Source organism: Mytilus edulis, chromosome 1 (genome assembly GCF_963676685.1).
Source record: "Mytilus edulis chromosome 1, xbMytEdul2.2, whole genome shotgun sequence".
In the NCBI taxonomy this organism is placed as follows: Eukaryota; Metazoa; Mollusca; class Bivalvia; order Mytilida; family Mytilidae; genus Mytilus; species Mytilus edulis.
This window is the reverse complement of record NC_092344.1, coordinates 122,790,256-122,802,986: the sequence shown is the minus strand read 5'-3', so window position 1 is coordinate 122,802,986 and position 12,731 is coordinate 122,790,256. Positions and strand designations below refer to the sequence as shown.

General features: G+C 32.3%; 1 protein-coding gene across 2 annotated transcripts in view; it reads right to left on the bottom strand.

Annotated features, from left to right (window-relative positions):
• Positions 1-530: 530 nt before the first annotated feature.
• The window catches only part of LOC139518472 (neurogenic locus notch homolog protein 2-like), a 70,984-nt gene continuing 58,783 nt past the window's right edge, over positions 531-12,731 (bottom strand). For both annotated transcript variants that reach the window (XR_011663371.1, XM_071310000.1), the window contains exons 2-5: positions 2,544-2,582; positions 2,039-2,128; positions 1,607-1,700; positions 531-607 (exon numbers count right to left, since the gene is read on the bottom strand). Coding sequence is in view for 1 of the 2 variants with exons in the window: in XM_071310000.1 (XP_071166101.1) it covers positions 550-607; positions 1,607-1,700; positions 2,039-2,128; positions 2,544-2,582 (281 nt within the window). In the remaining variant the exon portion in view is untranslated. The remainder of the gene's footprint in view (positions 608-1,606; positions 1,701-2,038; positions 2,129-2,543; positions 2,583-12,731) is intronic.

The following is a 12,731-nucleotide window of genomic DNA, read 5'->3' as shown; positions in this document are numbered from 1 at the left end:
AGTATTTCAGCTGGAGTGCCTCAAGGGTCGGTCCTTGGACCATTACTTTTTTATAATATATATTAATTATATTGCAGAAAGACTTATTTCTCTGTGCAGACTCTTCGCAGATGACACATCGTTCAGCTGTGCAGATCGTGATGCTTTTCAGATAGAAACTGTGATAAACCATGATCTGGAAAAGCTGAACGAATGGTCCAAAAAATGGTTAATGTCTTTTAATGCAGATAAAACAGAAATTATGTTATTTTCTAATCTTGAAACCCCCGAAATGAACTTTATATTCAATGATAAAAATATACCTATTACAAATATTCATAAACATTTAGGGGTTAAATATAGCAATGATGCTAAATGGAATGGTTATGTTGATAATATAACTTAAGCACGCTTAAACATATAAATAAGCTACAGGAATGTTAAACTGCCTTTGATTATTACGATTAAAATTATTCTGCGACCTCTTGATTTCTCTTGTATTTTGCATAAAAACAACAGTAGCCTCAAACAATTTTATATTTATTTAAATAATAGCTTCTTGAAATATGTCTATATACGTTTATTTCCACTGGTTTCTATCTCTATCGCTGCAACTTTTTTACCATACCTTCAACAGTCAAAGAAACATATTTGAAAGTGACCAACCCCTGATTAAGTAGTTTGTTCTTACTTTCTGTTAGTTTCTGTCCAAAACTTAAAAGAGGAGCCTGTAATTCATGGGTTTTCGTAATGTACTCATAAAAAATGTCCTAATCAGGATTAAGACACATAAAATAGCATCATAAATGAATCCGTGAGTGTTCTAGACTGTATTGTTTTACATGTTGTAATGTCCGTTATTATATAGTTTGCTTTGCGGTATGCGTGTTATTGGTTTTTTCTTAATCCATACGGTGAAAACATCTACGTCATTTTATCTCAGGTTGTTAGTTGCTTTGTTGCTAATGATATTTATGTGGAAAAATAACATATCAATTTTTTTATACGAGATACTCGAAATTGAAATTGGCATGGGCATATTTTTTGTAATGTTTGCAAATATTAAGGAAAAAAATTCGTGCTATTTCATATTTGCCATTTTCAGCACTGGGTTTGACTATCGTTGATGCAGGCAGTTTGAGAATAGCTTTTTTTTGTGTGTGTATGCGTTCTTATTCAAGCTAATCCAGAAAAGCGCGACAGACGAACCACATTTATGATGTGAATGCATCATTCCATCCAAGTCACCATTTGTAAAAGTAAACCGTTATAGGTCAAAGTAATGCCTTCAAAAGGTCCCAACACACTGTTTATTTGTATTTTTGTAAAGTCAACAGAGTGAAACATAGGTTGATTAATTTATATCTTATGCTCAGAGACCTCTGTTGCTCTTCAATATAATTTCCATATGAACATATATCTAGAACATGTATCTTAATAATTTAGGTACAGGACTAACTACTGGTCTAATATAATTGATTTACTGCTTCAATGTTACAGTTTGCATAAGGAAATTGTAAAAGCTAGTCAAATACAGTTTTTGCTTACGTATGGTGTTTTTGCCTGTATCTGAATATTAATTCAACGGTATATGTATCTGCTTATCCGTGTTTAATGGCAAACTTACGTATACCCGCAACAAAAACGTCCAATACAGCAAACGGTCATCATGAAAGCAATTGTCCCAAGCACAGCCGCTGCTACTATGAACCACTGTTTAGCTGTAACAAATATATAACACTATTTTCGACCTAACATATGCATATTTTACTTACCATTACCAGTCTTTATATAAACATAGTTTACATATTTCAGTAGTGCTCTGCATTGTTAGCTATAAAGGGCTCGAAATGACAATTTTAACGAATAATTTAACGGCATATTATTAATTCTTGATAGATGTTCTCTTTCATAAAATGTCATTGATATGTTTCTCACATTGGAAAGTTAAGGATATTTCATTTCTGTTCTCATAATATATATATAAATTTTTCATTTATTACGTTTAAGATATTAACTGGTTCCATTTGAACAATGCAATAAATATTCAAGTACTTACGTTGATTACAAGTGTTTCCTTTGAAAAATATCATACACGAACATTTACCAGCATTGCAGTTACCAAATTTACAACCTTGTTTACACGATTCTGAAAGTAAGACAAATTTATTTTACTTTCAGGTGTAATGTTGAACTTCGTGTTATTTTAGTGGTGTACGTCGCGGCAACCTAAAAGTTCATATACATGTAAACCTGTGTCATGACATAACAAATAGGAAGTCCTACACAGGCGGAAAAAAAACAAACAAGTAATATAAATTTTGGGTTATTTTTTTAGTCACCCCTATCAAGAAAAGCGCAATATATGATCTCATCTGATTAAAATACAGATCATATGACCATGCTTTGCCATTTGAGTCTAATATAGATGTAATGTGCGTGTCATGCCAAAATGAATGTTTGGTATCATTGGTGGGTATTTTTTTTTAAAAACACAGCTTTTAACAATAAAAATGTTGTTTTGTTAAGCCAAGGAATTATTTTGTGAAATATGTATAACTTACTTGTGTTTTGTGACGTGTTGAATCCATTAGTTGCTATTTCTGTAAAACATAGAGTAAATCATAGTGTCAGTAAATTTAGAGTCGGTCCTTTTCCTTTTAGTTTAGATAGAAAGTCGAAACTGAAGGTTTGGTAAGGGACTCGTTTGCCAACTTGCTTCAAGTAAATCATTGCATACAACAAAGTTGATTAGATATAAACATTGGAAAGTGCAGAAGCTTTTTTCTTTTAAAAGCATTATCTACTAAAACGTTCACAATCATGATCTAAATGGGCAAAACAAAATAAAGACTTTAAAGACAGTTCCCCTTGATTTAAATTCAGCTTAATTATAAAAAAGAAGATGTGGTATGATTGCCAATGGGACAAATGTCCACAAGAGACCAAAAATGACACAGACATTAACAACTATAGGTCACCGTACGGCATTCACCAATGAGCGAAATCCATACCGCATAGTCATCTATAAAAGACCCCGATATGACAATGTAAAACAATTCAAACGAGAAAACTAACGGCCTTATTTTAAAAAAAAAAACAAGGAACGAAAAACAAATATGTAACACATAAACTAGCATATTAATCTATTGTAATAAAAATTCATAATATCTAATAAAATTTGTAGATTTAGCTAACAAAGTCCTTATATTTGTATAAAGTAACATTTGTTTATAGTGAAAAATAGTTTTAATTTTAAATAAGATACAATAAAAAAAAATTGCTTGCTAGTCCCTATTACCACTAGTTAACTTTGGTTCATTTCCCAATCAATCTATCATCAAGGAGAGATATATAATTCGATTTTCATTCATAGTCTTTTTTAAAATGATGAACGGTTCTTTATATTGGTATGTAATCATTTTAAACGTTTCAAATTTATGAAATTATATCCGTACATCAATGTTTCTGATACACCAATAACAAAAACGGAAATAAATTGAATTGATACATTTTGTAATTATATCAGAAACGTAAACTTAATTATAAAATAATGAACCTGTTAAAGGGAGACAATTTCGAATTTGCACATAATACAACGGAATGTCACTCTTGCATACAAATGGCACATCAATATAATTAATTAACTGTGCAATTGTGCTCCACCTTCAATGATGATTCTGAATTATAAATATAACCAAAAGTCGTTAATCTATAGATAGTGAAGACTAATGAAAGCTAATATAACCTACTGTTAAAATATTTCTTTGCAATTTTTTAAAACTTCCTCAGAAATATGCTCGAGCCACTTGACTTTCATAGCTCATAATTAACGTTTTTACACAATATTTAAAAAAAGTAGCTAAAGATTATTCGCTTCTCAAAGTTTAAGACACAATAAAAATCGTATGCTTGCACCATCTTACCCAAATACAGATTTAATTAAGTTCTGAACATGCTGAACATTTCGACATTTCTTCTTTTATTTTTACCGGTTTTAAACAAATCACAAGTACGTGTTGAGATCCGACAAAATACCTATATCCCGATATCGTCAGGTAAATTTGCTACATAAACAAACGACAAGCCTTGGAAGCATATATAGGGTGGGTTTAGAAACTTAACTTGGCAAATATATTATTTAAAATTTGATAACACAAGTAACATGTTTCAAAATATTTTGTTGTCGACTCGTGTATCGTATGTTTACGGCCAAGAAACCCGTTTTGGTTGGCTATAAAAAATTATGCTAAAACTGTGACAAAATTGAAGTAAGTTAAAACATAAGAAAAACACATTTCTAGCAATCATATCAACTATGATTATGTGTGATCATATCCTTTCAATATGATAATGAAAAAGGCCATTTTATATGGCAAGCCGTTGTGGAATTTATTCCCTATTTATTAATATTAAAAAATCATTTATTAATATTAATAAATGATTTTTTAATATTAATAAATCATTTTTTAATATTAATAAATCGAATTTTTAATATTAAATAATACGCTGATTTTTTAATATTAATAAATGAATATTTAATATTAAAAATTCATTTATTAATATTAAAAAATCATTTTTTAATATTAAATATTCAGTCTGATTTCTTAATATTAATAAATGAATTTTTAATATTAAATAATACGCTGATTTTTTAATATTAAAAAATCATTTATTAATATTAAAAAATCAACATCAATGTAACCTTAGCGTTTAATATAAGGCAAATCAATCATTATCTGTCAAACGCTTTAATGATGATTATTGGACAAGTCGGTCCGTGGAAATTTTGGAGACTAGTCTATGTTAAGTTAACTCGGACCAATGTTTTTATATTATTGACAGAACGTCTAGTATTATATATATGCATGGACACTATTTTCTTCCAATTGCCAATATTTTTATACTATTGACAGAACGTCTAGTGCCTGTGCTCGGACCATCTTATATCGACCCTGACAAGTATTTTAGGAAAGTTTGAACTATTTAATGATTATAAACCATTAAATATTAAATGTTTAATTAGATTTTCTTTCAATAGTTTCTGAACTTGCCAAAATAAAAGCGTTTTAGGGACAAAACAAATTGAGAATGACCGATATTTGGCAAACATACCACAGTACCGTGGTTAAATATTCTGCATTGCCCCTATCAGAGCTTTGAAAAGATCTATTCATATCAATATTTAAGTTCAGGAACAAATCAAAACATAATGTCACATTCAAGTGAACCACTGACTAAATTCTCGATCGATTTATTTACTTGGGTCGACATAAGCGATTTGTATGCATCTTTTTACTAGTCAAATAAGACACGGAATTTCGACCCTTCCATTTTTTACATTCAAATAATTGTAATACGATTTCCCTAACTTGGAGTCTGGACTAAGTAAACATACAAACTAGTCCAATGCATACAGTTGAGTTACCTTGTTTCTTCCAGGGGCGTAGCTGCCTTAGGCACGTTAGGCACGTGTCTACACATAATTTTTGTATAAAAAAATTAATAAACAACGCTATCTGCAGATGCACATGATGCACGCTAGAGAAGTCGTCAAAACTCTTTAATTATCAAATATCATGTATACACTAGTAACTATTAGTGAATGGAGTATTGGATATACTTAAATGTCATCATATCCCCCCTTTATATAGAAAATATAACTAGAACTTTCGTTCAGATCATTTCGCTTCTATCAACAAATGCTAGAATAAACCTCAACTTAGTTATAAGTAAATGAGCTGTAACGACAAATTATTCACCAAAAGAGAAGCCTTTCATGTCCCTCTCTGGAACGAGGCGTAAATTTTTGTTTTACGTAAGGACTTATTGCCACCTCAACTTACACACATGATTTTTTGTTAATTAGTTGCTGGTTTTCAACTAGCTTCCCACTTAGTCTTCATTCTACCTACATAAAACCGTGCCAAAGTTGGGCGTCCGTTTGGCTGTGCAGGATGTATACAGACGCAGTCAAATCAGGTCAGAATGGGGACGTTAAATCCGATGCATGATGGAGAGAGAATGCCACGCTCTCTGCACGTTAAGAAACTTGCAACAACTCTTTGAGGGGTTCGTAGGTGGTCTACTGAAATTCTAAATTTATGTTCCTATCCAATAAACCCTCATTTGCCAATGCATGGGATTTCCAAATTTCCAGACCTTCGTCCTCGACGACCCCTATTACAGAACCTAGCTTCCTGTTATATTTATCATTATTTTGATTTTGTCCTGAACATGCATGAACTATTTGCCACTGGACGTTAAACAATCCATCAATCAATCAAGCTTTCAGTAACTGCGAGTAATCAAAGATCTACGTGTAATGACCATAAACATGCATTCAAATTCCTAAGCAGGTAGGGAGTATATACAGGATATAAGGAAATATGAATTTCTTGAATTTTGTCCCAAAGTATGAACAGAACTTCTGCCCGAGGCATTGACTGTGTGTATATCATTAGTATGTGTTTGTGTAGCCAGGGGCAAGATCGTCAATATATATGTACTTTCAATTGACGTATATTAATTATTCCCAATCAGAAAGAAATAGATGTGAAAATACTATATAAGTTATGCTGCTTAATTAAGGGCTTATTTAATAAAGAAAATGTTGTATGATTACCAATGAGACAACTCTCCACAAGAGACCAAATGACACAGAAAGTAAAAACTATAGGTCACCGTATGGCCTTCAACAATGAGCAAAGCCCATACTGCATAATCAGCTACCCGCACTGGGCAACACATATTGTAGATATTTTTATTGCACTGGCTACATCTAAATTACAAAAACATTATTGTTACATTGGAGACTACTAGTAGTTGCCGGAATAAATGGTTGGGTAGGGATCTGAATAATTACAAATGTAACATATTATTTAGGTCTACGGCTACCATGTTACATTGCGTTATTGTTACATAAATGCACTTCAATGTACGCTAGATTTATTAAACTAGACTAAGTCTCTAATGTAACAATAATTTGTATACGACCGCAAAAAAAATTTGCAGTCGTATTGTGGTATCACGTCGTCGTCGTCGTCTGCGTCGTCCGAAGACACTTAGTTTCCAGACAATAATTTTAGTTTAAGTAAATGGATCTCTATGAAACCACAAAAACAAGGTTGGGATTGATTTTGGGGGTTATGGCCACAACAGTTTAAGAATTTTAAAAGGGCCTAAAAAGCGGTCCAAATAAGCATTTTTTGAGTTTCCAGACACTAACTTGTGTTAGTGTATAGATCTTTCTGAAAATGTACCATAAGGTTCCATACCGGAAAAGGAAGGTTGGGATGGCTTTTGGGGGTTATGGCCCTAACTGTTTAGGAATGATGGGCCAACAAGGGTACAGAAACAATTCATTTCTAATACTTTGTATAAATTGCTTATTTCTTGACCAAATATCATAGAAGGTACTTGTTGAATATCATCTAAATATATCAGGTGTTTGTTGAATGTCCTATAGGTATAGCAGGTACTTGTTGAATGTCCTATTGGTATAGTAGGTTCTTGTTGAATGTCTTACAGTATGATAGGTACTTGTTGAATGTCCTACAGTATGACAGGTACTTGTTGAATATCCTATTGGTATAGTAGGTTCTTGTTGAATGTCCTACAGTATGACCGGTACTTGTTGAATGTCCTAGTGGTATAGTAGGTTCTTGTTGAATGTCCTACAGTATGGCAGGTACTTGTTGAATGTCCTAATGGTATAGTAGGTCCTTATTGAATGTCTTACAGTATGATAGGTACTTGTTGAATGTCCTATTGGTATAGTAGGTTTTTGTTGAATGTCCTATTGGTATAGTAGGTTCTTGTTGAATCTCCTACAGTATGACAGGTACTTGTTCAATGTCTTAATGGTATAGTAGGTTCTTGTTGAATGTCCTACATTATGATATGTACTTGTTAAATGTCCTACAGTATGACAGGTAATTGTTGAATATCCTATTGGTATAGTAGGTTTTTGTTGAATGTCCTACAGTATGAAAGGTACTTGTTTAATGTTTTATTGGTATAGTAGGTTCTTGTTGAATTAAATTATGTGGTTCAAAATATGACTTCAGTTGATTCTCACTATCCATTGCTTGAGATTTCTGTTGATTCTTGCTATCTACATGTATAATGTTCTCTGTAGCTGCAGCACAGAAACTTTCCTGTTCATATCTAGAAAAAAGTTTTTTGGGCTCAATCCTGGACTTAGTAGAGCTTATTTCCAAATATGAAGGGTCACCTTTCAGCTTTTGAGTATTTACAGTACCTATTCTGCCCTCTCTTTTTACAGCAAACTGCTGTAAGTAAGAATTGTCTACGTTCTTTTGAATATTTTGTTTGTGGAAATCTTTGCGTTGGTCAAACTTTTTGCTGTTAGTCATCACAGCCTGTGGCAACAGTTTACCACTTTCTGAGTACTTTTCATACTTTAAGTTTTCATTTGAAAAATGTTTCTTTTCCATCAAAACATTGTGTGACAAGAGACTACCATTTTCTGAATCTTCTAAATTTCTATTTTCAGTTGAAAAATATTTTTTCCCATTGACTTCAGAAACTTTATTTGTGTTTTGACCTTTCACAGAATTACTGCAATTGCTACTTTTAATGTGTGTGGTTTTAAACTTTCTTCTGAATTTTAAGACTGGCTGACTGTTGGAAGAATTTTGGTATAGCTCATCAATACATCTATCAAGATAATTATACACTGGTATTACATAGTCTGTCATACATGTATGGTTGTTGTCCATTGTCACAGTGTGAGTTCAATGTTCATGCTACCCTCATCTGAAAAAAAGAAACATGTTCATATACATTGTATGTAAGATGGTGATTGATTGATTGATGGTGTAAAATGAGCTTCTTGGCAGCCAGTTTTTATTGGTGACTAAAGCAAGAAATGTATTGTGCAAGAATCAGCATATTGTGTGAAGAAATTCATCACATACATTACATGTAATTTCATAAAACACAAAAAATAGTCTTTAAGTATGATTTTTTTCACCCTTCAGAATTTATGGAATATATGTCCTAAATAATAATCCTTGTTTTGACTGTTCTTCAAAAGTCTGGTGATTTCGTGCATGCCTTCAGAAAATAGCGATTTGCCAGTGGGGCTATTTTTCATGCATTCTGACGTATTAAACAGGTCAGGAATAACAACCAATTGGTGGATTATACCTCAATTGACGTATAATCCACCTATTGAGGTATATTGGTATAGACTAATTGATGTTTAGGCCAACTAAAATTAATTTGTAGATTTTCATCCAAATTTTTGAAAAAAATGGAGCGGGTGGGAGGATTTTTTTTTTTAAAATTTTTATTTCTTATTAAACCTTCTTGTGACGTGTTCTTCAAATATGCATGTGTAATAAAAAGCTTATATTATGTATATACATATATACTGAACGACTTTAGAAACGCAACACTCATTTTGTTGATTTTTTTTTACAAAATCTTGTTTGATTCTATTATACCTTCTTTTCATGCTTATAATACTTCTTTCTCCTAATAAAAAATCTAAATCTGACTTACCTGTGGTTATTGAATATACCGAATTTTGGACCAATGAAAGACTGTTTCAGGTTTTTTGCTTTGTGAAACAGTTCTTTAAATCCTTTGCCTCACTTAATTCAGTTTTAAAATGTTGCCTCCATTTTGTCAAGACTGAAAACATGAAAACATAAACGTGCTGCAACCATACTTTATGACTTCAGAAACTTGTCTTATTGTCCTTCCGACAACGATACAAGAAGACAAGATTTGTTGCTGGCCATCAATGAACAGATCAACGTGTAGTGACAATGAAACGGCAACAGAATTTGAATACGCATTCGGCAACGTCATTTGCCAAAGAATCGACTGAAGGAAAACCTTTAAAGCCCTCAAGTTCCAACCGCATAATTGCCAAAACAAATTAACAAATTAATGGGTTGATCAAAAGCAAAATCAGAAGGTGCAAAACAGATCCTAAAACATGTCAGACAGAATTTGTTGATCTTCCTGACAATCATTTTGGCGTTTGTAACAGGCAGTTTTCGCTTTTGACGGTGACACATTCATTCAAAAATAACACATAAATAATCTAGTGTTGCGTTTCTAAAGCCGGTGCGTATATAAGGAATCGTACATTATATTTCAAATCTTAATATGAACAAAAAACTCTAACTGGCAACCACTGTTCTACATGTAATTGCTGCTTTAGAAACCTAAACAGCAAAAACATAAAAGAAGAATGCTCTCTTCAGTTGGACTACCTTCACCAAATTTAGTGTCTTTTTAAGCGACCATTTTTTGTCTCCATAAACATGATAAAATGACACAAATATGCAACTAAAGAATTACGAGTTCAGAATAAAATTAAACCGTTTTGAAAACGAATGGGTTGGTGCTTTATGATTCTTCTTATATCCAAATATAATTAGAAAGTAAAACATGAACTTGACCAAAAAAGAGATGTTTAATGGCTCTATTGAGGGTATTGGGAATAAATAAACTCATCATAGATACCAGGACTAAATTTAGTACATACGCCAGATGCACGCTTCGTCTACATTACAAAAGACTCATCAGTGACGCTCAAAGGTGTTTGTGCTGTTTGTCAACAAAAAAAGCGAGGGGCAAATCTAATAGTATGTTTGCCGACTTTTTGAACCCTATTATACTGTCATAAATCTAACAAGTTCGTGCTTGCGTCATTTTATTTATACAGTTATGCTTTTGTACGATTGTGTTCCATGATTTGTGTTCTTTGAGTATAATTCAGTCCAAAATTCCTGCCACAAAATCATTTATCAATAAAAAAATCAACCGGTTTAAATTTCTAAATCACAGAAATTTGTGTCATGCCGCAATTTGCCATCTTGGACACAGCGTATTACTTGTAACCCGATTATTTAATGCCCTTCCTAAAAACAATCTCTATTCTCAGTAGACGACTTGGTCATCATAGAGCTGCAGAATCTTTTTCAATTACTCGAAGTAATACGAAAACCGAAATTTGAAACAGGAAGTTTGGAAGGAAACAAAATTTATGGCGGTTTCCGGAAATCGTAAATTTTAAAAATAAAAAAATCGGGGCGGGACGATTTCAGAGGGGCGGGCGGGGATGAAAATCTATTATTTAATATTTTTATAAACGACATATTTTATTTTATTGAACATGGTACCTTGTATAATTATGCCGATGACAATACTCTGTCTTATGCTGACAATGATTTTGATAATTTATTATGAACACTCAAAAGAGAAAGTGCTGTTTTAATTGACTGGTTCAGATTTAGTTGTATGCAGGCAAATCCTGACAAATTCCAAGCCATTGCAGTTGGAAATAAAACATTTGCAAAAAAGCCTGTTTTTAATATACAGTCAGCAAAAATATCCTGTGATGAGATTGTGAAACTTTTGGGTATTGATATTGACTATCAACTTAATTTTAATCACCAGCTTTAAAAATATTTGTCGTAAAGCATCCCAACATTCAACAACTGAATGTTTTAAAGCGCATTGGCTGCTTCCTTACTAAATTGAATAAACTGACAATTTTCCACACATTTATATTATCTAATTTTAATTTTTGTCCTTTGGCATGGCATTTTTGCAACAAAAATAACACCACCCAATTGGAAAAAATTCAGGAAAGGGCTTTACGATTTATATTGATTTATATATGAAGACTATGTTAGTTCATATGATGAACTACTTTTACAAGCAAAGGTTCCATCACTGAAAATAAGATGTATGCGTAACATGGCTATTGAGTGTTTGAAAATTTTATATAAATTGTCACCACCATGCTTACATGATTTAGTTGTTTTGAAAGACTGTAAATATAATTTTAGATATTCTAATATTGTAGATATACCTAGGGTCCGAACAACAACCTATGGTAAGAACTCTTTTAAATACACAGCTGTTGTTTATATATTATGCAAATTTATTTACCATCTATAGCTAGATCATATCCCATTTTTTCAATTTTTATGCTATGCATTTTTACCAGCTTTTATGCCTAAATTACACTTATATGCTTTTAGCCTTAATACCTAGCTTATGCTTATATTCTGCTTTTAGTGCTTCATTTTTGTGCTAGTTATTGCATGTGTACTATATTATGTATTGTATTGTTATAAATGTTGTACTGTTAAATAATGTCTAATATGTCGGTTAAAAGCTCATTAGAGCTTATGTGTGTCTATGTGTCTATGTTTTATATACATGTACCATGCTAGTCGGAGATTACTCTGACGTCCAACGGCTGTTTTGCCAGACAAGCTGGGGCCGTGGTCCCACGGCCCCAGCTTGTCTGGCAAAACAGCCGTTGGACCACGGCCCCAGCTTGTCTGGCAAAACAGCCGTTGTCCCACGGCCCCAGCTTGTCTGGCAAAACAGCCGTTGGACGTCAGAGTAATCTCGGACTAGTACCATGCCGATTCTAAATAAAGCTTATTTATTATTATTATTTGAGTTGTACTCATGATCACATGACTGCAGACAGTAATGATGTCCATTGACAGGTGATTACAGGTAAATTTGCCAATCAAGAATTGACAAGATAAAAATAGAAGAAACTTCAAATATAATTATTTATTAAATGCAATATGTTATGTTACAATAGTCAATACTATAAAACTAGGAATGTTTGACAAGTTTTCATACCATAATATGGTTTTAAGAAAACAATGCTCCCCTATTACAGTAGAAAATTCAATAAAAAAAATAAAAAATTGGGAAAATTTCCCGAATTTTTCATTGTA